Raw genomic sequence first — 22,251 nt, forward strand, 5'->3', positions numbered from 1 at the left:
GATGTGAACTATATAGAGCTCCAGGGCCTCTGGTGAGCAATCCATTAAGCTGATGTCAGGAACAAAGCAGTCGATTTCTTGACGCATGTTAATTGTGCCAATGCAAATCAGGATGCAAAGCCTGTGTGTGTTATAGCACAGTGGTTAGCACTGTTGCTTCACAGCGCCAGGGTCCTAGGTTCGATTCCCGCTGGAGTCACTGTCTGTGCGGAGTCTGCATGTTCTCCCAGTGTCTGTGTGGGTTTCCTCCGGGTGCTCCGGTTTCCTCCCACACGCCCCGAAAGACATGCTTGTTAGGTGAATCGGACATTCTGAATTCTCCTTCAGTGTACCTGAAACAGCGCCGAAGTGTGGTGACTAGGGAATTTTCACATTAACTTCATAAGCCTACTTGTGACAATAATAAAGATTATTATAACTAAGTACTGACGAATGAAAGTTTAAAACCCTCAAAATTCAAAGGCATTTGAAGACCAAGCATGACGAGTTAGAGGACAAACCTCTTCATTATTTTCAAAGGATGCAGTGAGAAGTTAAATCGTCAGCTGAAGTCCTTTGCAAAAATCTGACATTGAATGACAAAGCAAGTGAGATTGTGAGGACCAAGCAGGCTCACCTGTTGCAAAAAAGGTAAGCGAAAATGGTGGGCAACAGAGGCATGTGACGCGGGCCACAAGGGTGGTAAAAGTGGGTCCCGGGAAAATAAGTTTGAAAACACTGGTGCACAGTATCTGGTCCACAAACTCAAATTGGCTACCTGTGCTCTGTAACATTGCGCCACCACAAATCAGCCATGTGCCTAACACAACACAACTGCAAGAAAGAATACACAAAACTCCGGATCTACCACTGGTAGAAGACATCGTCCATCCACCTAGCAAACGCATTATCTCAAGGCTGCCAATCTGGACAAACCTGCCAGAGCCAGGCTGTTCTGCTGTGGACCTGTTGCACAACACCAACAACACAGTCCAAAATCAGCACTAGTTTGATGGTCCTACGTTGGAAATTCTATGCTTCAACCTGCCTTGTGATAAATGAATCACACGGAGCACGTTTTTCCAATGGAGTCGGACCCTGTTACAACAACCTCATCCATTGGGGGCACCGTGACTCACCTCTGTGCAACTGTGGCAGAGTGCAAACCATAGTGCATATAATTGACAAGTACCCCGACCTATGCTTTAGTGTCAGTCTCACTGCCCTCCACCAGGCGTTGAGGCTGTCGCCAACTGGCTGGAGAATTTCAAAAATGACATAATCAGTGCGTACAATAGTGGTATTTGTAATTGATCTCCTTATTTAAAGGAGATAAATGCATTGAATGCAGGGGCCTTCCGGTGACGACATGTGAAAGCAGGTCGAATAAAAGGTGGCTCCCGCTAAGGTCACGGTATTTTGATCCTTTTTGCCCAATTTGGTTGAGAAATTTTGGGTTCTAACCAGTAGTTCGGTTGTTTGGGTGTGAGAGCAGGGCGAGGCACTGAAGGACGTAGAGGAGGCCTTGATGAATCAAGAGGATCAGCTGGTCTCGTTGGAAGCTGAAATACTGCTTATGACAGATAGAAACAAAAAAGTCAAAGTCAAAATAAAAGTCGAAGTGGACAATATGGAGAACAGGTCAAGGCATATAAACCTGAGAGAGGTAGGCCTGCTGGAGGGAGGGAGGGCTCGAAGTCTATCTAGTATTTCTCGAAAAAGGGCAGCACGGTGACGCAGTGGTTAGCACTGCTGCCTATGGCACTGAGGACCCGGGTTCAATCCTGGCCGCAGGTCACTGTCCGTGTGGAGTTTGCACATTCTCCCCGTGTCTGCATGCATCTCACCCCCACAAACCCAAAGATGTGCAGAGTAGGTGGATTGGCCATGCCAAATTGCCCATTAATTGGAAAAAATAATTAGGTACTCTAAATTTAAAAAATAGTATTTCTCAAAAATGTTCTCTCGGCTGGTGAGCGGAAAAGAGATATTTTTTCTGCTGGAGTTGGGCAGGGCGCACCGGGCCTTGCGTCAAATCAGAGGCTGAATGAATCACCGCGCACAATGATTGTGCATTTTCACAACTACCGGAGGAAGGAGCTGGTCCTGGAGAGGGCAAAGAAGTGTTGGAATATTCACTGGGATGGAAATACGGTGCACATGTACAAGGTCGCTGGTACTGAACTGGCGAAGCGCAGCCTTGAACAGGGTGACAGCATATAAACCTCAGAGTGGTGGGCCTATTGGAGGACGTGGAGGGCTCGAGGCCTATCGAGTGGTGCCTATTGAGGCCTGCGCAAGGGTATGCAGTTCAGAGTGATGTAACCAGCGCATCGGAGAGTCTCGTTGGGTTCAAAGGACCATTATTTCAACTCTTCGGAGCAGGCCGGGGCCTGTGTCAAGGAACAAGAACTGGGTATGGTTTGAGGAATGTTGGCGGGTGGCTATTTTCTTTCAGTACAAGTTGGGCGGTGGTAATTATGAATATTGTAATATTGTGAGTTATGTTTGTTGTTCTCTTTGTGGCCTTGTTGTTTGACCTGGGCGACGGGTGAGGTTCTTTGTTTCTTTTTTCTCTTTAGGATATTAGGTCCATGGGGGATGGTAGAGAGGGTTTTTTTGATAGGGTAATTGGAGGGCGAATCATGGTGTTATGTTGGGACTTAGATATGGGAGGAGACGTGGGCGGGGGTGGGATCCTCGGACTTTGTTCTGGTTATTTTTGCTGTTGGACCTTAGGGGAGGGGGTGCAAACACCTTGCTAGTGCTAGGGGTTAGGCCAGTAAACGGGAGTGGTGTGGGGGAGGGGCTGCGACTTATTGGGCTAGTTAGGCTAGGCTTGATGGGTCAAAGCATGTGGATGGGGCGGGGGTTAATGGAAGCGGCAGGTAGTCTGCTGACCTGGAAATGGAGGGGGTGCTGGCAGTGAGCAGAGGCTTTCCTTTATTTCACCCTTGGGGTGGGGCAGGTTGCCATTTTTGGCGGTCCTGGGGCTTGTCGGCGAGTGTATGACCCATCACAGCAGTGGTAATGGCTGACTTCAGGGAGGTTTGGGTGACAAGGTTGGTCACCTGGAACGTGCAGGGCCTGAGAGCAATTAAAAAGATGAGGTGTTTTGTCCATCTCAAAAGTCTGGGAGCCGATGTGGTTTTTTTTTACAAGAAACTCACCTGCAGAACAAGACCAGGTTCGCCTCTGGATGGCCAGGGTTAGCCTCTGGATGGCCAGGGTTAGCCAGGTGTTCGACTCGGCCTTTGACAGTAGAGCCTTTTGGGGGGGGGGGGGGGGGGGGGGGGGGATTCTCATTAATAAGCAGGTTTTGTTTCATGTAGAGAGGGTGGGGTGGCGGTGGGGAAGAATTGTGTGTTAGGGTGTTAGAGGGGATACAAGTGGTTCTAGTGAACGTATATGCCCCAAATTGGGGCAGTGTATCATTCAGGAAGCAGTTGTTGCCAGCGGTCAAGCAACGTAATTTGCTTGATGTCCATGGACAAGGCAATGCGGCAATTGAGGCAGACAAAAGGAGCAGTATACAAATATGGGGAGAAGGCGAGTCGGCTCTCAGCTCATCAAACGTGGCTCCAGGAGGGGGACAGGGAGATTGTTCAGGTTTGGGACTGGGTGGGTAGTTTGGTCTCCGCCCCAGAGAAGATGAATGAGATGTGCAGGGCCTTCGACAAGGAGCCTTATAGGTCAGAGCAGCTGGGGAATGAATGGCGGATGGCGAGTTTCTGGGGAACTGGAGTTTCCCAAAGTGGGGGAGGAGCTGGAGGCCTCATTAGGTTTGGAGGAGATCTATGTAGCACTGAAACTGATACAGGCAGGTAAGGCACCGGGACTGGATGGGTTCCTGGTGGAGTTTTAGAAGGTGTTTGTGGATCAGTTGGACTCTCTGTTCTTGGGCATATTCAGAGACTCCTTGGAGCAGGGCATCCTCCTAGAGACATTGAGGCAGACATCCATCTCGCTGCTCTTGAAGATGGACAAGGACCACACAGAGTGTAGGTTGTACCGTCCGATTTCCCTGACTGTAGATGCCAAATTGCTGGGCAAGGTGTTGGCATCAAGACTAGACTGTGCCCCCCAGAGGTAGCAGGGCAAGATTAGACAGTGTTTATGAAGATGCGGAGATCGTTGGCGAATGTGCACCAGTAGCTTAATGTGGTGCTTATTCCTGCGGCTGGTCCGGTGCCGGAGGTCACTATCTCTGGACTTGGAGAAGGCGTTTGACTGGTGGAGTGGTTACCTCTTTACAGTATTGGAAAAATTTGGGTTCAGTCCGGGGTGCGGCCGCTATATGTGGCTCCATTTGCGAGTGTTTGTACTAACAATATGACCGCTGGGGCCTTTCGCTGCAGCATCGGCATACCGAGGCAGGGGTGTCCCATGTCTCCCTTTGTTGTCTGCGATGGCAATTGAGCCACTGACCATGGTGTTGAGGGCCTCTAGGAATGGAATGGGATAATTTAAAGTCGGAATGGAACACAGGGTAATGTTATATGTCGCTGACTTATTATTATACGTTAGGGATCCGGAGGCATTTTTTGGGAGTATTATGGAGATTCTGCAGCGCTTTGGAGTTTTCTTGAGCTACCTGCTGAACATATGGAAGAGCAAATTCTTTGTGATAGGGGCACCGGGGCGGGGAACTCAGTTGAGGGGATTGTCATTTCAATTGACTGGGACTAGCTTTTGGTATGTGGGTGTGCAGGTGGCAGGGGATTGGGGATGGTTTCGGAAGTATTATCGCTGCCAGGCCGAGTCCAGTCGGTTAAGATAAATATCTTGCACAGATTCCTATTTTTGTTCCAGTACCTCCCAGTGTTCCTGCCCAAGTCATTTTTTTGAGAGCTGGACCGACTTATTACTGGCTTCACGGCTGGCTCTCATTTGTGGTAACCACCTTTTCAAACAGGCAAAACTAGATGTCATATTTGGTGCATGAAGGGAGAGAGGGTTGGAGAAGGGGGGAAAATCTATTTTTGGAGGGGCGGTTTGCCAGCATGGAGGAGTAAAAGGAGAAATCTGAGCTAGTGAACATGGACCGGTTCAGATACCTCCAGGTGCGGAGCTGCGATAAGGAGTTTTTTTTCCAGCTTTCCCGGTAGTACAAGCATTTACCTTGTTGAAGCGGATTCTATCCTGCTCAGGATCAGAGGAGGGCAGTATGTCCAGCATGTACCAGTGATTAGCGGGCGTGGAGTTGAGTTCGGTGGAGTGGGTGAAGGCGAAATAGGTTGAATTGGGGCCGATATTGGAGGAAGAGGTATGGAGTAAGGTGCTGAGGGCAAGACAGCCTTATTCAGTTGAAGGTGATATTTCAAGCGCACCTCACTGAAGTGAGAATGAGCCAATTTTTCAAAGGGGTGGAGGACAGGTGCAAGCGCTGCTCGAGGGGGCCCGCGCACCACACATGTTCTGGTCGTGTCCCAAGCCGGTGGGGTTCTGGAGGTCCTTTTTGACACTGTCGGTGATCCTGAAAGTAGGGTTGGAACCCTGCACAACGGTGACAATCTTTGGGGTCTCTAATGTGCCGGATCTGTGGATGGGGGCAGGGATGGATGTCCTGGCCTTCGCTTCATTGGTGACACAGAGGGGGATCCTATTAGGCTGGAGGTTGGCAGCACCACCGAGTGCTTCAGCGTGGCTCAGGGACTTGGGAGTTTTTGCACCTCGAGAAGTTCAAATATATCGTGAGGGTTCGACTCAGGCAGCCGTTTATATTGTAGTTATTTTGTCACCGTTAGTTGTTAGGCGATGGGATGGGGGTTATTCATCTCTTATGGGGTTAGTTTTACAAAGAACAAAGAAGTACAGCACAGGAACAGGCCCTTCGGCTCTCCAAGCCTACGCCGACCATGCTGCCAGTCTAAATTAAAATCTTCTACGGTTCCGGGGTCCGTATCCCTCTATTCCGATCCTATTCATTTATTTGTCAAGATGCCCCTTAAACGTCACTATCGTCCCTGCTTCTCCCACCTCCTCCGGCAGCGAGTTCCAGGCACCCATTACACTCTGTGTAAAAAAACTTGCCTTGTACATCTACTCTAAACCTTGCCCCTTAAACCTATGACCTCCTCGTAATTGAGAAAACCCCCTAGTAATTGACAAACCCCCTAGTAATTGACAATTTTGTTGGTTTAGGGAGGGGGGGTGGGGGAGTGGGGTTGGTCTTTTGAAAAAAGTGCTCATGTCTTTTGTAACTTCTGAATAAAATGTTAAAAATTTTAATAAAAATAATCCCAAAAAAAAATAATTGAATGCAGTTTTGAGAAGGTTTACAGCACTAGCACCTGGAAACGGGCAGGTTACCTTATGATGTACGACTGGATAAGCTCGGTTTGCTGGATTTTAAAATTTAAGGGGCGACGACTGAAACACACAAGACCCTGAGGGGCATGTTTCCTCTTGCAGGAGAATTTAGAACTAGAGGGTCACTGTTTAAAAATAAGGGGTTGCACTTCTGGTTGCGGCTATGCGGAGCTAAGCCGCATGTTCGGCAGCTCCCGCCAGGAACGGACTTTTGGGCTCTTTTTAGGGCGCCCAGCGGTACTTTTTCGACGGTTCCCGGCGTGGGAATGAATCAGCATTTCCCCAGCAGTAGATGGCCTGGACCAGGATTGGGGCGAGCAAGATAGCGGTAGCAGCGCCAAAGCAAAAGCGAGGGAAGAAGCACAAGATGGCAGGCCGGCGGAGACCAAGAAGCATGGAGGCAGTGGGCGCAGGAGCAGCAGGAGACTCTCCAGTGCTGCTTCTGGTAGCTCAAAGCGGAATGCTAGAGCTGTTGAAGGCTTCCGTCGACAAGCTGCTGGAGACTCAGACAGCCCAGGGGTTGGCAATCCGGGGGATCCGCCAATAGGCCTCTGAAAGAGGGGATGAGGCCTCAGCCCTCACGGTAAAGGTGGAGATGCATGAGGCGCTCCATAAAAAATGGCAGGAGCGGTTCGAGGAGATGGAGAACCGGTCGAGGCGGAAAAATTTGCGGATCCTGGGCCTTCCGGAAGGGCTGAAGGGGTCAGACATGGGGGCCTATGTGGTCGTCCTGCTGAATTCGCTGATGGGAGCTGGGTCCTTCCAGAGTTCCCTGGAGCTGGAGGGGGCCCACAGAATACTGGCAAGAAGGCCCAAGCCGAATGAGCCGCCACGTGCGGTGCTGGTGCGGTTCCACCGGTTCGCTGACCGGGAGTGTGTGCTCAGGTGGGCCAAGAAGGAGCGGAGTAGCAGGTGGGAGAACACGGTGGTACAGATCTACCAGGACTGGAGTGCGGAGGTGGCTAAGAGGAGGGCCGGGTACAACCGGACGAAGGCGGTGCTGCACAGAAAAGGAGTGAAGTTCGGCATGTTGCAGCCGGCGCGCTTGTGGGTCACCTACAAGGACCGACACTTTTACTTCGAGTCCCCGGAGGAGGCGTGGGCCTTTGTGCAGGCAGAGAAGTTGGACTCAAACTGAGGGTTGGGTGCGGGAGTCTGTATGTAACTGTGTTATTTTCTGAGGGGGGGCTTTCTGTTTAATGCTGGTTCTGTGTCGTTTTCAGGGTGGGTGGGGCACTGTCTTTTTGCGTGGGTTCGGTGGATGGGCTCACGGAGGGGGGTAGACTTGCAGTGTGGGGAGCTGATGGTGGGAAGGGGGGCTGGGGCCCCGCGAGGGGACTGGGCCGACAATGGGAGCTGCTTTAGAGGAGGCGGGGTCGGGCAAGTGGAAAGCGCGGGCTTTTTCCCGCGCTGAGGGTTGATGGGGGCTGGGTCGGAGCTGGGAAGCGCGGGCTTTTTTCCCACGTGAGAGCAGGAGGGGGAGGAGGAGAGCCTGCTGGTGGGCACTGGAGAGGAGGAGTAGCCCCACGCTGGGAGGGGTCGGAGGAGTGGCGGGAGTTGCCGGGGTCAGCAGGCTTATGGGAGTACTATGGAGGGAGTAACGCGGCTAGGGGGGGGTCCTAGCTTTGGGGGGGGGGGGGGGGGGGGGGGGGGGGGTACCGGGTTGCTGCTGGAATGGCCAGGAAGGAGCTGGAGTATGCAGGGGGGGGCGAGATGGGGGTTTGCCGCCGTGGGGAACGGGCCGAGCGGGGTGCGCGGGCAAGTGGCGGGCATTGGAAGGGTTATGGCTAGTCGGCGGGGGAGGTGGGCAGGGAGCCCCCTGATCCGGCTGATAACCTGGAATGTGAGGGGACTGAATGGGTCAGTCAAACGGGCACCTGAAGGGGCTGAAGGCGGATGTGGCCATGCTTCAGGAGACGCACCTAAAGGTGGCGGACCAGGTTAGATTGAGAAAGGGATGGGTAGGCCAAGTGTTTCATTCAGGGCTGGATGCAAAAAAGCGGGGGGGGGGGTGGCGATCCTGGTGGGAAAGAGGGTGTCGTTTGAGGCGGCGGATGTGGTGGCGGACAGAGGCGGGCAGTATGTGATGGTGAGCGGCAAGCTGCAGGGGGAGCGGGTGGTGCTGGTCAACGTATACGCCCCGAACTGGGACGGTGCGGGTTTTATGCGGCATGTTGGGCCGCATTCCAGATCTGGAGACGGGGGGCCTGATAATGGGGGGGGGGGGGGGGGGGGGGGGACTTCAATACAGTGCTGGATCCGCCACTGGATCAATCCAGGTCCAAGACGGGTAGGAGGCCAGCGGCGGCTAAGGTGTTGAGGGGCTTCATGGACCAGATGGGAGGGGTGGATCCTTGGAGGTTTGCGAGGCCGAGGGCCAGGGAGTTTTCATACTTCTCCCATGTGCATAAGGCCTATTCCCGGATCAATTTTTTTATTATGAGCAGGACGCTGATTCCAAGGGTGGAGGATGCCGAATATTCGGCGATAGCCATTTCGGATCATGCCCCGCACTGGGTGGACCTCGAGCTGGGGGAGGAGAGAGACCAGCACCCGCTCTGGCGCTTGGAGGTGGGGCTGCTGGCAGATGAGGAGGTGGGCGGGCGGGTTTGAGGATGTATCAAGAGGTACCTGGAGGCCAATGATAATGGGGAGGTCCGAGTGGGGACGGTCTGGGAGGCACTGAAGGCGGTGGTCAGAGGGGAGTTGATCTCTATCCGCGCCCATATGGAGAGGAGAGAGCAGAGAGAGAGGGAGAGGCTGGTGGGGGAGTTGGTGAGGGTGGATAGGAAATACGCGGAGGCTCCAGAGGAGGGATTGCTGAGGGAGCGGCGTAGTCTTCAGGCCAAGTTCGACCTGCTGACCACCAGAAAAGATTGGTGGAGTTAAGGATATGGGAGGGAATGTGGTGCAAAGGGGGGTAGGCATCAATGGGGTCTTCAGGGACTTTTATGAGGAATTGTATTGGTCTGAACCCCCAGCGGAGGGGGGGGGGGAATGGGGCGCTTCTTGGACCGGCTGAGATTCTCGAGGGTGGAGGAGGGACAGGTGGAGGGACTGGGGCAGCCGATTGAGCTGGAGGAGCTGGTCAAAGGGATAGGTAGCATGCAGTCGGGGAAGGCGCCGGGGCCGGATGGGTTCCCGGTCGAATTCAATAAAATGTATGCAGACCTGCTGGGTCCCCTGTTGGTTAGGACCTTCAAAGAGGCAAGGGAGGGAGGGGGGGGGGGGGCTTTGCCCCCGACTATGTCCCGGGCGCTGATTTCCTTGATCCTTAAGTGGGACAAGGACTCCCTGCAGTGTGGGTCATACAGGCCGATCTCGTTGTTAAATGTAGACGCCAAGGTGTTGGTGAAGATCTTGGCCACAAGGATAGAGGACTGTGCGCCGCGGGTCATCCACGAGGATCAGACGGGGTTCGTGAAGGGGAGGCAGCTGAACACCAACATATACGGAGGCTCTTGAATGTTATAATGATGCCGCCGGTAGCGGGGGAAGCGGAGATAGTGGTGGCGCTAGACGTGGAGAAGGCCTTTGATAGGGTTGAGTGGGGGTACTTGTGGGAGGTGCTGGAGAGGGGTTTGTCAGATGGGTGAGGCTGTTATATGAGGCCCCAATGGCGAGCGTGGCCACGAATAGGAGGAGATCGGAGTACTTCCGGTTATATCGAGGGACGAGACAGGGGTGTCCCTTGTCCCCTCTGCTCTTTGCGTTGGCAATCAAACCCCTGGGCATGGCGCTGAGGGAGTCGAGGAACTGGAGGGGACTGGTGCGGGGTGGGGAGGAGCACCGAGTGTCGCTTTATGCAGATTACTTATTGTTATATGTGGCGGACCCAGTGGGGGGAATGCCAGAGGTGATGAAGATTCTCAGGGAGTTTGGGGACTTCTCAGGGTACAAGCTCAGCCTGGGGAAGAGTGAGCTGTTCGTCGTGCACCCGGGGGACCAGGAGGAGGGGATTGGTAGGCTCCCACTAAAAAGGGCGGAGAAGAGCTTTAGGTACCTGGGAGTCCAGGTGGCCAGGAGCTGGGGGGCCCTACACAAACTTAACCTTACAAGGCTGGTGGAGCAAATGGAGGAGGAGTTTAAAAGATGGGACATGTTGCCGCTGTCGCTGGCGGGTAGGGTGCAGTCAGTCAAGATGACGGTGCTCCCGAGGTTTTTGTTCCTGTTCCAGTGCCTCCCCATCCTTATCCCGAACGCCTTCTTTAGGAGGGTCAACAGGAGCATTACGGTGTTTGTGTGGGCGCATGGGACCCCGAGGGTGAGAAGGGTGTTTTTGGAGCGGGGCAGGGATTATGGGGGGGGGGGGGGCTGGCTGGCGCTGCCCAACCTCTGTGGGTACTATTGGGTTGCCAACGCAGCGATGGTGCGTAAGTGGGTAATGGACGGGGAAGGGGCAGCATGGAAGAGGATGGAGATGGCGTCCTGTGTGGGCACGAGCCTGGAGGCGCTGGTAACGGCACCGCTGCCGCTCCCTGTGGTGGCGGCTACGTTCAGAATTTGGGGGCAATGGAGACGGCACAGGGAGGAGGTGGGGGTCTCGATGGGGTCCCCGATACAGGGGAACCACCGGTTTGTTCCAGTGAGAATGGATGGCGGGTTTCTGAGTTGGCACAGGGCAGGTGTTAGGTGGTTGAGGGACCTGTTTGTAGACGGGAAGTTTGCGAGCCTGGGTGAGTTAGAGGGGATGTTCGGGCTCCCCCCCGGGGAACATCTTTAGGTACATGCAGGTAAGGGCGTTTGCCAGATGGCAGGTGGCGGAGTTCCCTCTGTTGCCCCCGCGTGGGGTCCAGGACAGGGTGCTCTCGGGGGTGTGGGTTGGAGAGGGAAGGATTTCGGACATGTACCAAGTGATGCAGGGGGTAGACGAGGCCTCGGTGGAGGAGCTGAAGGGTAAATGGGAAGAGGAGCTGGGCGAGGAGATTGAGGAGGGGACGTGGGCGGATGCTCTGGAAAGAGTGAACTCCTCCTCTTCTTGTGCGAGGCTTAGCCTCATACAGTTCAACGTGCTGCATAGGGCTCGCATGACCGGGACGAGGATGAGTAGGTTCTTTGGGGGCGAGGACAGGTGTACTAGGTGCTCGGGGAGCCCAGCGAACCATGCCCATATGTTCTGGACATGCCCAGCGCTGGGGGAATTCTGGAAGGGGGTAGCAAGCACGGCGTCGAGGGTGGTAGGATCCAAGGTCAATCCAGGCTGGGGCCTCGCAATATTCGGCGTTGCAGAGGAGCCGGGAGTGCAGGAGGCGAAAGAGGCCGGCATCCTGGCCTTTACGTCCCTAGTAGCCCGGCGGAGGATTCTTCTTCAGTGGAAGAATGCGAGGCCCCCAAGCGTGGAGGCCTTGATCAGTGATATGGCAGGGTTCATCAAATTGGAGAAGGTGAAATTTGCCCTGAGGGGATCAGTACAGGGGTTTTTCAGGCGGTGGCAACCTTTCCTAGATTTCCTGGCAGAACGATAGGGGAAAAAGGGGGGGGGGGGTCATTTCTGTGGGTTGGGTTGAAGGGACGTGTATATGTGTTCTTTGTTTATGACGGGCGTTAATCTATTTCTTCTTTTTTTTGTATTTACGGGGGGGGGGGGGGGGGGTTTGCTCTCTTTTTTGTTAATATTTTCTGTTATTGATATTTTGTAAAAATCTGAATAAAAATTACTTTAAAAAAAATAAGGGGTTGCTCATTTAGACATACGAGGATAAATCTTCTTTAAGACGGTCATGGGTCTTTGGACTGCTCTTCCTCAAAAGGTGGCGGAAACGGAGTTTTTAATATTTTTAAGTTATAGGTCGGTACATTCTTGATGAGCAAGGGGGCGAAAGGATTTCAGGGGCAGTGAAAATATGCAGTTACGGTTACAGTCAGATCATAATCTATTCAATAGCAGAGCAGTTTCGACAAGTCCAGTAACCTATTCCTGCTCCTAATTCGTATGTACGAATCACTGAATCATCAGTGCATCCTAATTCAATAACCAGAATTATGAACAGTATTTATTCCATGTGGGATTTGGACAATGTCCTATATACAAAGAACTATACAGCACAGGAATAGGCCCTTCAGCCCTCCAAGCCTGCGCCGATCACGAGTCCTATCTAGACCAACCGCCTGTACCCTTCTATACTCTGTCTGTTCATGTGCCTATCCAGGTAAGTCTTAAAGGTCGCTAACGGATCTGCCTAAACCACCTCACTTGGCAGTGCATCCGAGGCCACCACCACACTGTGTAAAAAATACTTTCCCCACATATCTCCACTGAACCTGTCCCCCCTCACCTTGAACTTGTGCCCCTTGTAATGTTCAATTCCACCCTACCTATACCCCTAAGAATTTTGTAAACTTCTATCAGGTTGCCCCTCAGCCTCCTTCTCTCTAAGGAGAACAATCCCAGTTTATTCAATCTCTCCTCATCGCTAATACCCTCCATACCAGGCAAGATCCTGGTAAACCTTTTCTGTACTCTCTCTAAAGCCTCCACGTCCTTCTGGTAGTGCAGAGACCAGAATTGGCCACAGTATTCCAAATGTGGCTGAACCAACGTTCTATACAACTGTAACATTATGTTTGAGCTTTAATATTCGATACCCCGTCCTACGAAGGCAAGTATCCCATATGTTTTCCTCACCACCATTTCCACCTGTGCTGCCACTTTTAAGGATCTGTGGACCTGCACGCCCAGAACACTGTCTCTATGGTCCTGATGGTTCTGCCATTTATTTTACAGCTCCCACCTGAATTGGATGTACCAAAATGCATCACTTCACATTTGTCCGGGTTAAATTCCATCTGCCATTTCTCTACCCATTTTTGCAGCCTATTTATATTCTGTTGTATTCTCTGACAATCTTCATCACTATCCGCAACTCCTGCAATTTTAGTATCATATGCAAACTTGCTAATCAGACTTCAGATGGCTGCCATGGAGTAGGAGGTCACACATTTGGTAGCTCCCGCTTGTGATGAAACTTTTGGACCTTTTCTCCTGGTTTTTTTGGAATTTCACTGGATAAATCGGTGGAGAGTGAGACAGTGAGGAGAAATCCCCCACCAGTGTATGGAGCAGTGGACTAGAAGTGACCGTGTAAGGAGACATAGTCAAGTAAGGAAGACGCGTGCAGAGCCGGCAGTGCAGGAAAGCATGACGGAGTCGCAGGACCCTGGTGCGGTGGCACAGCGGTTGACGGTACAGCTGGTGAAGTTCTTTGTGGAGCGCTTCGCCAAGCTAAAGAAAGATACGCCAGAGGCGATTAAGGCATCGATTGATCGGGTGCAACAGGGTTTAGAAACCCACAGACGGGCTATTCAGAAGGTGGAGGAAAAGGTATCTGAGCAAGAGGACCATTTAACCACTTTGGAGGCCAAGGTGGGGCTGATGAAGGACCACCAGATAAGGTTGCAGGAGAAGTTGGAGGATTTGGAGAACAGGTCCAGGAGACAGAGCCTGAGGATCGTCAGCTTCCCTGAGGGCAGTGAGGGCTCAGACGCGAGGGTGCATTGGCAAGTATGCTGGAAAAGTTGATGGGGCATTTATGCGACCCTTGGAAGTGGACAGAGCACATAAAACTCTTGCAAGGAAGCAGCGAGCAAATGAACCGCCGAGGGCGATGGTGGTGCAAATGCACCGGTTCCTGAACAAGGAACAGATTTTGCGGTGGGGCGAGCAGGTACAGAGCTGTGTGTGGCAGAACTGTGAGTTGCGCATCTACCAGGATCTGGGCGCACAACTGGCCAGAAGGCGAGCCGGATTTAACAGGGCAAAATCGGCCCTCTTCAAGGGGGTGAAGTTCGGGGTGTTTTATCCAGTGCGTTTTTGGGTCACGTTTGAGGGCCAGGAACTTTATTTTGAATCACCGGACGAAGCTATGAATGTTATCAAGGTCAAAAAGCTGGCAGGGGGATTAAGGTCACTGAACCCTGGGGGCGGGCATTGCGGTGGCGATTTGGTCAAAAGCACCTCGGTGTTGTTTTAAATATGCAGTGCTCTCTGTTGTTGTTATTTTTATTCTGTTGGGTTATTGTTGTTTCTTGTTCCCTTTTTCTTTCTCTGATTGCTTTTGCCCCTTCAGATTGAGAAAGGAGTGCATTGGCCAGGTATTTCATTCAGGGCTGGACTCCAAGACCGGGGGGGGTCGCAATCCTGATTAACAAATGGGTGGCATTTGAGACAAGGAGAATCGTGTCGGGGAGGGGGGGGAGAGAGAACAGGTACATTATGGTGAATGAGGGGATGCGGGTAGTACTCATGAATGTATAAGCACCAAACTGGGATGATGTCGGGCTAATTTCAACTGCACCGAGGGACAAGGCAAGGGTATCCCCTCTCCCCGCTTTTGTTTGCTCTGGCCATAGAGCCATTGGCTAAGGCATTAAGAGTTTCCAGGAACTGGAAAGGGGTGGTCCGGGGCGGGGGGGTATGCGGATCATAGGAGAATTTGGCAGGTTCAGGGTGTAAATTGAATATGGGGAAAAGCAAGAAGTTCGCGATCCAGGCGAGGGGGCAGGAGAGGCAACTGGGAGAGCTGCCGTTGAGAATTGTAGGAAGGTGTTTTCGCTATCTGGGAATCCAGGTGGCACGGAAATGGGAGACATTACACAAGTTAAACTTGTCCCGGCTTGTAGAACAAATGAAGGAGGACATTAGGAGATGGGACATGCTCCCGCTGTCACTGGCGGGGAGGGTACAGACCGTTAAAATAACAATTCTCCGCAGATTTCTGTTTGTCTTTCAGCGTCTCCCCATCTTTATCCCAAGGGCCTTTTTAAAATGGGTGAATAAGGTGATTTGAGGCTGTGTGTGGGCGGGTAAAACCCCGCGAGTGAAAGAGGTGTGGTTGGAGCGTAGTCGGGGGGAAGGTGGGTTGGCGCTGCCGAACTTTTGTAACTACGACTGACCGGCTAATAGAGCTATGATTAGGAACTGGGGAAGGGGTCGGCATGGGAGCGGATGGAGGTGCTTCATGCAAAGACACCAGTGGGAGCGGGAGTGGGTAGAGGCAGCATCGTGTAAGAACACATGTTTGGGGGCAATGATAATGGCACCTCTGCCATTCTCGCCGGCCCTGTACTCCATAAGCCCGGTGGCAGTGGCGGCTCAGAGTCTGGGGGCAATGAAGGAGCATCGGTCTCGGCCCCGATTGTGCCGGGAAAACTGGATGAAGGTTTTCGGAGATGGCAGAGAGTAGGAATTTAGAGGATAGGAGATCTGTTTATAGACGGGAGCTTCCCTAGCTTGAAGGATTTGGAGGAGAAATCTGAACTGCCAATAGAGAATGGGTTTAGATATCTGCAGATAGGGCAGCATGGTGGTGTCGATGTCCCAGGTTTGATCCTGGCTCTGGGTCACTGTCCATGTCGAGTTTGCACATTCTCCCCGTGTTCGCGTGGGTTTCACCCCCACAACCCAAAGATGTGCAGGCTTGGCGGATTGACCACGCTAAATTGCCCCTTAACTGGAAAAAATGAATTAGGTTCTCTAAATTGAAATAAAAAAAGATATCTGCAGGTACGGGATTTTCTGAGAAGGCAGGTTCCGACCTTCCCAATCCTGCCACTACGTGGGATACAGGACAGGGTAGTTTCCAGAACATGGATGGGAGAGGGGAAGGTATCTGATATCTACAAAGAACTTATGGAGTCGGAGAAACTCAGATAGAGGAACTAAAGGGCAAGTCGGAAGATGAGCTGGGGCAGAGATTGAGGCGGATGTGTGAGAAGGACTTAAGCAGGGTTAACACATCCTGATCTTGTGCCAGGCTTAGCCTGATACAATTTAAGGTAGTCCACCGGGCACACATGACGGTGGTCCGGATGAGCAAGTTTTTAGGGATAGAGGACAGGTTTGGGGGGGGGGGGGGCAGCAAATCATGTCCGCATGTTTTGGGCATGCCCAAAGAGGGTTTTGGTAGGGTTATGTCCACGGTACTTAAAAACATGGGTGGTGCAGAATTCTCACATGGCGATCTTTGGGGTGTCGGAAGATCCGAGAGTCCAGGGAGCGAGAGAAGCTGATGTTTTGGCCTTCCCTCCCTGGTAGCCCGGAGACGGATACTGTTAATGTAGAGGAACACGGAGCCCTGAAATTAGAAACCTGGGTTAGTGACATGGCTGGGTTTCTCAGTCTCGAGAAAATAAAGTTCGCCTTAAGAGGGTCAATCTTAGGGTTCGTCCGGAGGTGGCAGCCGTTCCTCGACTTTCTCGGAAAAAATTAAAATGTCAGCAAAGACAGAAATCTAGAGGTTGGGGGGGGGGGGGGGGGGGGGGGGGGTTAGGCTATTGTTTCATTGTTAGGGGTGCGAAGAACGTCTTGGGGATGGAAATGATTTTTGTACCATGTCTGTGTTGCTGTTATCGTTATTATAAAAACTACAAATACCCGAATAAAATGTTTGTTTTTTTTTTAAAACGTGCTAATCAGACCCGCTACAACTTCTTCCAAGTCATTTATATATATTATAAAGAGCAGAGGTCCCAGTACTGATCCCTGCGGAACACCACTGGTTACAGATCTCCATTCGGAAAAACACCCTTCCACTGCTACTCTGTCCTCTATGGCCAAGCCAGTTCGGAATCCATCCAGCTAGTTCACCCCTGACCCGATGAGATTGAATCTTTTGCACCAGCCTGCCATGAGGGACCTTATCAAATGCTTTACTAAAGCCCATGTAGACAACATCCACAGCTCTTCCCTCATCAATCATTTTTGTCACCTACTCAAAAAAGTCAATTAAATTAGTGAGACATGACCTCAGTCGTACAAAACCATGCTGTCTGCCACTATTAAGACCATTCTCATGTCAGAACCTCTTCAGATTTGCACTATTGCAAACTAGCATCTCATTTTCTTCTTTAAAATGAGAACCACCAAACATTGTGACGGCTGTTTCATAGATTTCTCATTTGTATCCTTTTGATTTCTTTCATTCAGTGCCACTTCTATTTGACCTACATTATTATTTTAGACATGAAAACATGATATTTTTCCAGACAACTATTGCTCCGATGCTTCTATGTTTGGTTGTCTTGCTTGTTGCTAGTTTCAGTTCATCATCAAAAAATCCAATCTAGATAGCTAAAAGTCTCACATTTGTTATGTGTAAGTAGGGTATATTGAACGGGACCAAGAAGCAAACATTGGGCATTGGGAAAATTTGATATGCTATAGGGAAATAGTTAAAAAAACAAGTTTTGAAAATATCGTAACTGCAGTCGAAATACAAGTTTGTATTGCTTTGAGTCAAGGTTAGATTATTAGTTTGCAGCTCAGCGGTGAAACCTTACACCAGCCTCTCAGCTAGACTGCAAAGTCGGTACAGCAAGTAAGTTAGATACCAATGTGAGTGATGGTCAAGACCACCATTCAGAAGTCACAATTCAAAACTTGTAAACCAATAGGGAACAAAGAAGGAGGTGGTGTCAACCCGTACAGGTACAAGGTTGGTATACGGTTATGCTCTCTCTCCTTCTTTGTTCTCTTTCCAGTTGTTTTCTTCCTTATGCCCCGCTGGGCTTTTGTTCCTTTTGTTTAGTATTTTTGAAGTAAACTCAATCCCACACTACCACCGGACCCTTGGCTCTTATTTTAAAAAGAGATCCTGCACATGCAAAGTACAACATCTGGGAGGTCCATGTAATTGTCTTTACAAATACATCTATAAAACTATTCTCACTTTTTCCAGTCATTCAATGATTGATTGTTCATTCTGCAATTAAGTGAAACAGATAAAGTTATATTCTCTGGAAATAATACTGGTTACCCACCTACCCCATTTACCCCATTTTATTCCTCTGTAAATTGACCACAATTGATGGAGAATGCAACATCTCGTTCTGAGAGGCAGACAAAGAAAAGGGTATGTAAGCAGATAAGAAGACAGAAATAGGAGAGGAGGTGCAGTAGCTGATTAATAGGTCATTATAGTGCTATATTTTTCAGGTGCTGACAGGATTAAGGAGTTTTAAACAAATTAGTGTCATTCATAGCTAATTGACACTTGCAAAATTCAGTTCTTGATTTGGTATTTCAAAACATAGACCGGTTCATTGATATTTGCATCTGAAGTCAAAACGTACACTTATGGATGGGTTTAAACAAGTTCTCACTTACAAAATAAACGGCTCCAAAGCTTCCATGTCCAATTTCATGCAGGTCAACAAACAGTTCCTCTGGGTCTTCTTTAAAGAACAGTTCTGAAACTTCTGGATCTCTCGTTGCCCCTTTACGTGTTGAAGATGGCATTCTTGCCAATCAAAGCCTTGGAAGGATTGGTGTTGGGTTCACAAATTTCTCCCTTCATCGACAAATGCTATTTAAAAACAGCAGTGGCTGTAAAAGATGACCTGAACAATAAGGGAAAATAATAAATACTGCAACATTTCAGTTCAGTTCATTTGCTTTCTGAAGTGATAAATATTCCAAGAATCAACTTTACATTGAAGTGAGAGATAGTGGAGTGCACATTATATTCCAGGAATAATACATCTATTGACAACATCAATATATATTCAAGACTGGCATCTTGCCCTGTGTTCAAAACAGTTGTGTGTGACGGAAGCATTTGTTTCCATGCAGACGGGCGATGGACGGTCTGGGGAAGAAGCTGAAAGCTCAAGGGAAGATAATCCAGGATCTTGAGAAGGCACGACGGACCAGAGCGATGGGATTGGAACTTAGAGTGGGAGGGTAAAAATCCAGTTGTCATGGCCCATGTCGGTTCCAATGACATAGGTAGAACAAGGACATAGATTTATTGGTTAATTGCTTAGCAGAGGTTCTGCTAAGCGGGTATGAACAGCTAGGAGTTAAATTAAAAAGCAGAACTAAAAAGGCAATAATCGCTGGATTAGTATCGGAGCCACGAGCTAATTGGCATAGGATCAATACGATTAAGGAGGTAAATGCGTGGCCCAATGATTGGTCTGGGAGAAATCGGTTTGAATTCATGGGACATTGGCACCAGTACTGGGGACGAGGGGACTTGTTCCAAAGGATGGTCTTCATCTGAATCATGCTGGGACCAGAGTCCAAGCGAATCGCCACACTACCAGAAGGGATCAGAGAGGGTACAGAAGAGATTTACCAGGATGTTGCCTGGTATGGAGGGTATTAGCTATGAGGAGAGGTTGGATAAACCTGGTTTGTCCTCACTGAAACCAAGGAGGTTGATCTGAAAGAGGTCTACAAAATGATGAGAGGCATAGACAGAGTGGATAGACATTTTCCCAGGGTAGAGGGGTCAATTACTAGGGGGCAAGGTTTAAGGTGCGAGGGGCAGAGTTTGGAGGAGATGTACGAGGCAAGTTTTTTTAATATACACAGAGGGTAGTAGGTGCCTGGAACGCGCTGTCAGAGGTGGCGGTGGAAGCAGGGACGATAGTGACGTTCAAGGGGCATCTTGACAAATACATGAATAAGATGGGAATAGAGGGATAGGGACCCCGGAAGCGTAGAAGATTTTAGTTTAGATGGGCAGCATGGTTGGCTCAGGCTTGGCGGGCCGAAGGGCCTGTTCCTGTGCTGTCATTTTCTTTGTTCTTTGAATCAGGTAACAAAGGCTGTAGATAGGGCTTTACACCAAGTAGGTGGCCCCGGGGGAGGGGTCAGTCGTCAGGGAAACTATAAAAAAACAGTTTAAAGGCGGGGTAAGAGTGCAGGTTAGCAATGTGATGGATGGTTACCAAAAAATAAAAGTGAGGGACAGAACAGGTGACTGTCTTTATGCACGAAGGAATTATAGAAGAGTAGAGAAATCTAACAATAAAACAAATTTAAAAGCTTTGTATCTATATGCAAGAAGCATTCGTAACAAACTGAGCTAACGCCGCAAATAGAAATAAAAGGTTATTACTTGGTGGGGATACAGAAACGTGGTTACAGGGAGACCAGGTCTGGGAATTGAATATCCAAGTGCACGCAGTATTTCGGAAAGATAGGATGAAAGGAAAACGAGGTGGTGTAGCCCTGCTGGTGAGGAAAGGGATCAATGCTGTAATGAGAAATGACATAAGCACTGGAGATCAACATGTTGAATCAGTCTGTGTAGAAATAAGGAATAATAAAGGGAAGAGGTCCTTGGTAGAAGTAATCTATAGGTCCTCAAACAGTAGTTCTGCAGTGCGGCACAGTATAAAAACCAGGAAATACTGGGGGCTTGCAAGAAAGGTACGGCAATAATAATGGGTGCAATAATAATGGGTGTTTTTAATATGCACATAGCCTGGAGGCAGAGTTCATTAAACGCATCAGAGATTATTTCCAGGAACAATATGTTGGGAACCAACCAGGGAGGAGGCTACTCTCGATTTGGTATTGTGTAATGAGGGGAGATTAATTAATGACCTCATAGTTAAGGATCCATGAGGTAGTGACAATAGTATGATAGAATTCAAGATTCAGTTTGGGGGTGAGAAAGTGGATTCCCACACTCGTGTTCTGGAATTAAACAAAGGAAATTACATAGGCTAGAGGTCAAATTTTGCCCGTAAAATTGGGCAGGAAGGCTAAAAAGGTAGGTCAGCTGATGAGCAGTGGCAGTTGTTTAAGGAGATACTCAATTCCTCACAACTAAAATATATCCCAGTGAGGAAGAAAGATGGGAAGAGGGGTAAAACATCCATGGCTAAACAAGGAGGTGAAGGACATTACAAAGGCAAAAACTAAGTTCTATCACATTGCAACGGCCAGTGGCGGACTGGAAGATTGGGAAGCTTTCAAACATAAACAAAGGGATATTTAAAAAGGAATTTAAAAATGCTTAGGTAAATTACGAAAAAAAACTCACACAAATTATCAAAAGGATAGCTAAAGCTTCGACACATATAAAAGGGAAGAGAGTCGCCACGGTCAATGTTGGCCCCTTGGAAAATGAAACTGGTGAGTTAATAGTGGGGAACACAGAAATGGCAAAGATGCTAAAACAATACTTTGCCTCAGCTTTCATGGTAGAGGACACCAATACGATTCCGATTGGAACGGGCAATTCAGCGGTAATAGAAAGGATGGAATTTGGAACAATCAGCATCAATAGGGAAACGGTACTCAACAAACTCTTGGGATTGAGAGCAGATAAGGCCCCAAAGCCTGATGGCCGACATCCTAGGGTGTTAAAGGAAGTGGCAACAGAGACAGGGCAGCAGAGACAGTGGATTAATTGGTTATGATATTCCAAAATTCCATGGACACGGGATAGGTTCCAGTGGATTGGAAAAATGTTAACATAACACCTTTATTCAAAAAGGGAGGGAGGCAGAATGTGAGAAATTACGGATTAGTTAGCTTGACATCGGTGGTTGGAAAATTGTTAGAATCAATTATCAAGGACGTAATATCAGGTCATTTGGAAAGCCAAAGCGCTATCCATCAGAGTCAACGTGGTTTTATGAAGGACAAATCATTTTTGACTAATTTGTTTGAGTTCTTCGAAGATGTAACAAAGTGGATAATGGGAATCCTGTATATCTGGACTTCCGGAAAGCATTTGATAAGGTGCTGCACAGAAGGTTCATTCACAAGGTGAGATCACATGGGATTAGAGGCAATTTATTTGCTTGGATAGAAGACTGGCTGACGGACAGGAGACAGAGTCGGGATAAATGGGTCTTTTTCTGGAAGGCAAGATGTATCTAGTGGGGTGACAGATGAGGAAAAACTACTTCTCCCAAAGAGTTGCGAATCTGTGGAATTCGCTACCCCAGAGTCCAGTGGATGCAGGGACAGTGAGTAAATTTGAGGAGGAGTTAGACAGATTTATAATTGGCAATGGGTTGAAGGGTTATGGAGAATGGGCAGGACAGTGGAGTTGAGGTCAGGATGGGATCAGCCATGATCACATGGAGGGTTGTTATGCTCGGGTTCCTAAATTGCCTACTGCCGCTCCTAGGTCATGTGTTCTAGGGAGAAAATGCTCTGGCTGATTTCACAATCCAGCTCTTAGTCTGTAACATTGTAGGTAGATGAGGAACATA

At 49.6% G+C, this 22,251-nt stretch overlaps 1 protein-coding gene across 5 annotated transcripts in view; it reads right to left on the reverse strand.

The window, feature by feature from the left end:
- Positions 1-22,251, reverse strand: part of taok3a (TAO kinase 3a) — a 193,133-nt gene that overhangs the window by 142,863 nt on the left and 28,019 nt on the right. For 3 of the 5 annotated variants that reach the window (XM_038791257.1, XM_038791219.1, XM_038791229.1), the window contains one exon: positions 18,395-18,627. In XM_038791257.1, coding sequence (XP_038647185.1) covers positions 18,395-18,526 — 132 coding nt within the window. In that variant the 5' untranslated portion in view covers positions 18,527-18,627. The remainder of the gene's footprint in view (positions 1-18,394; positions 18,628-22,251) is intronic. The other 2 variants (XM_038791239.1, XM_038791248.1) reach the window with 1 other exon arrangement.

This window comes from Scyliorhinus canicula, chromosome 1 (genome assembly GCF_902713615.1).
Source record: "Scyliorhinus canicula chromosome 1, sScyCan1.1, whole genome shotgun sequence".
In the NCBI taxonomy this organism is placed as follows: Eukaryota; Metazoa; Chordata; class Chondrichthyes; order Carcharhiniformes; family Scyliorhinidae; genus Scyliorhinus; species Scyliorhinus canicula.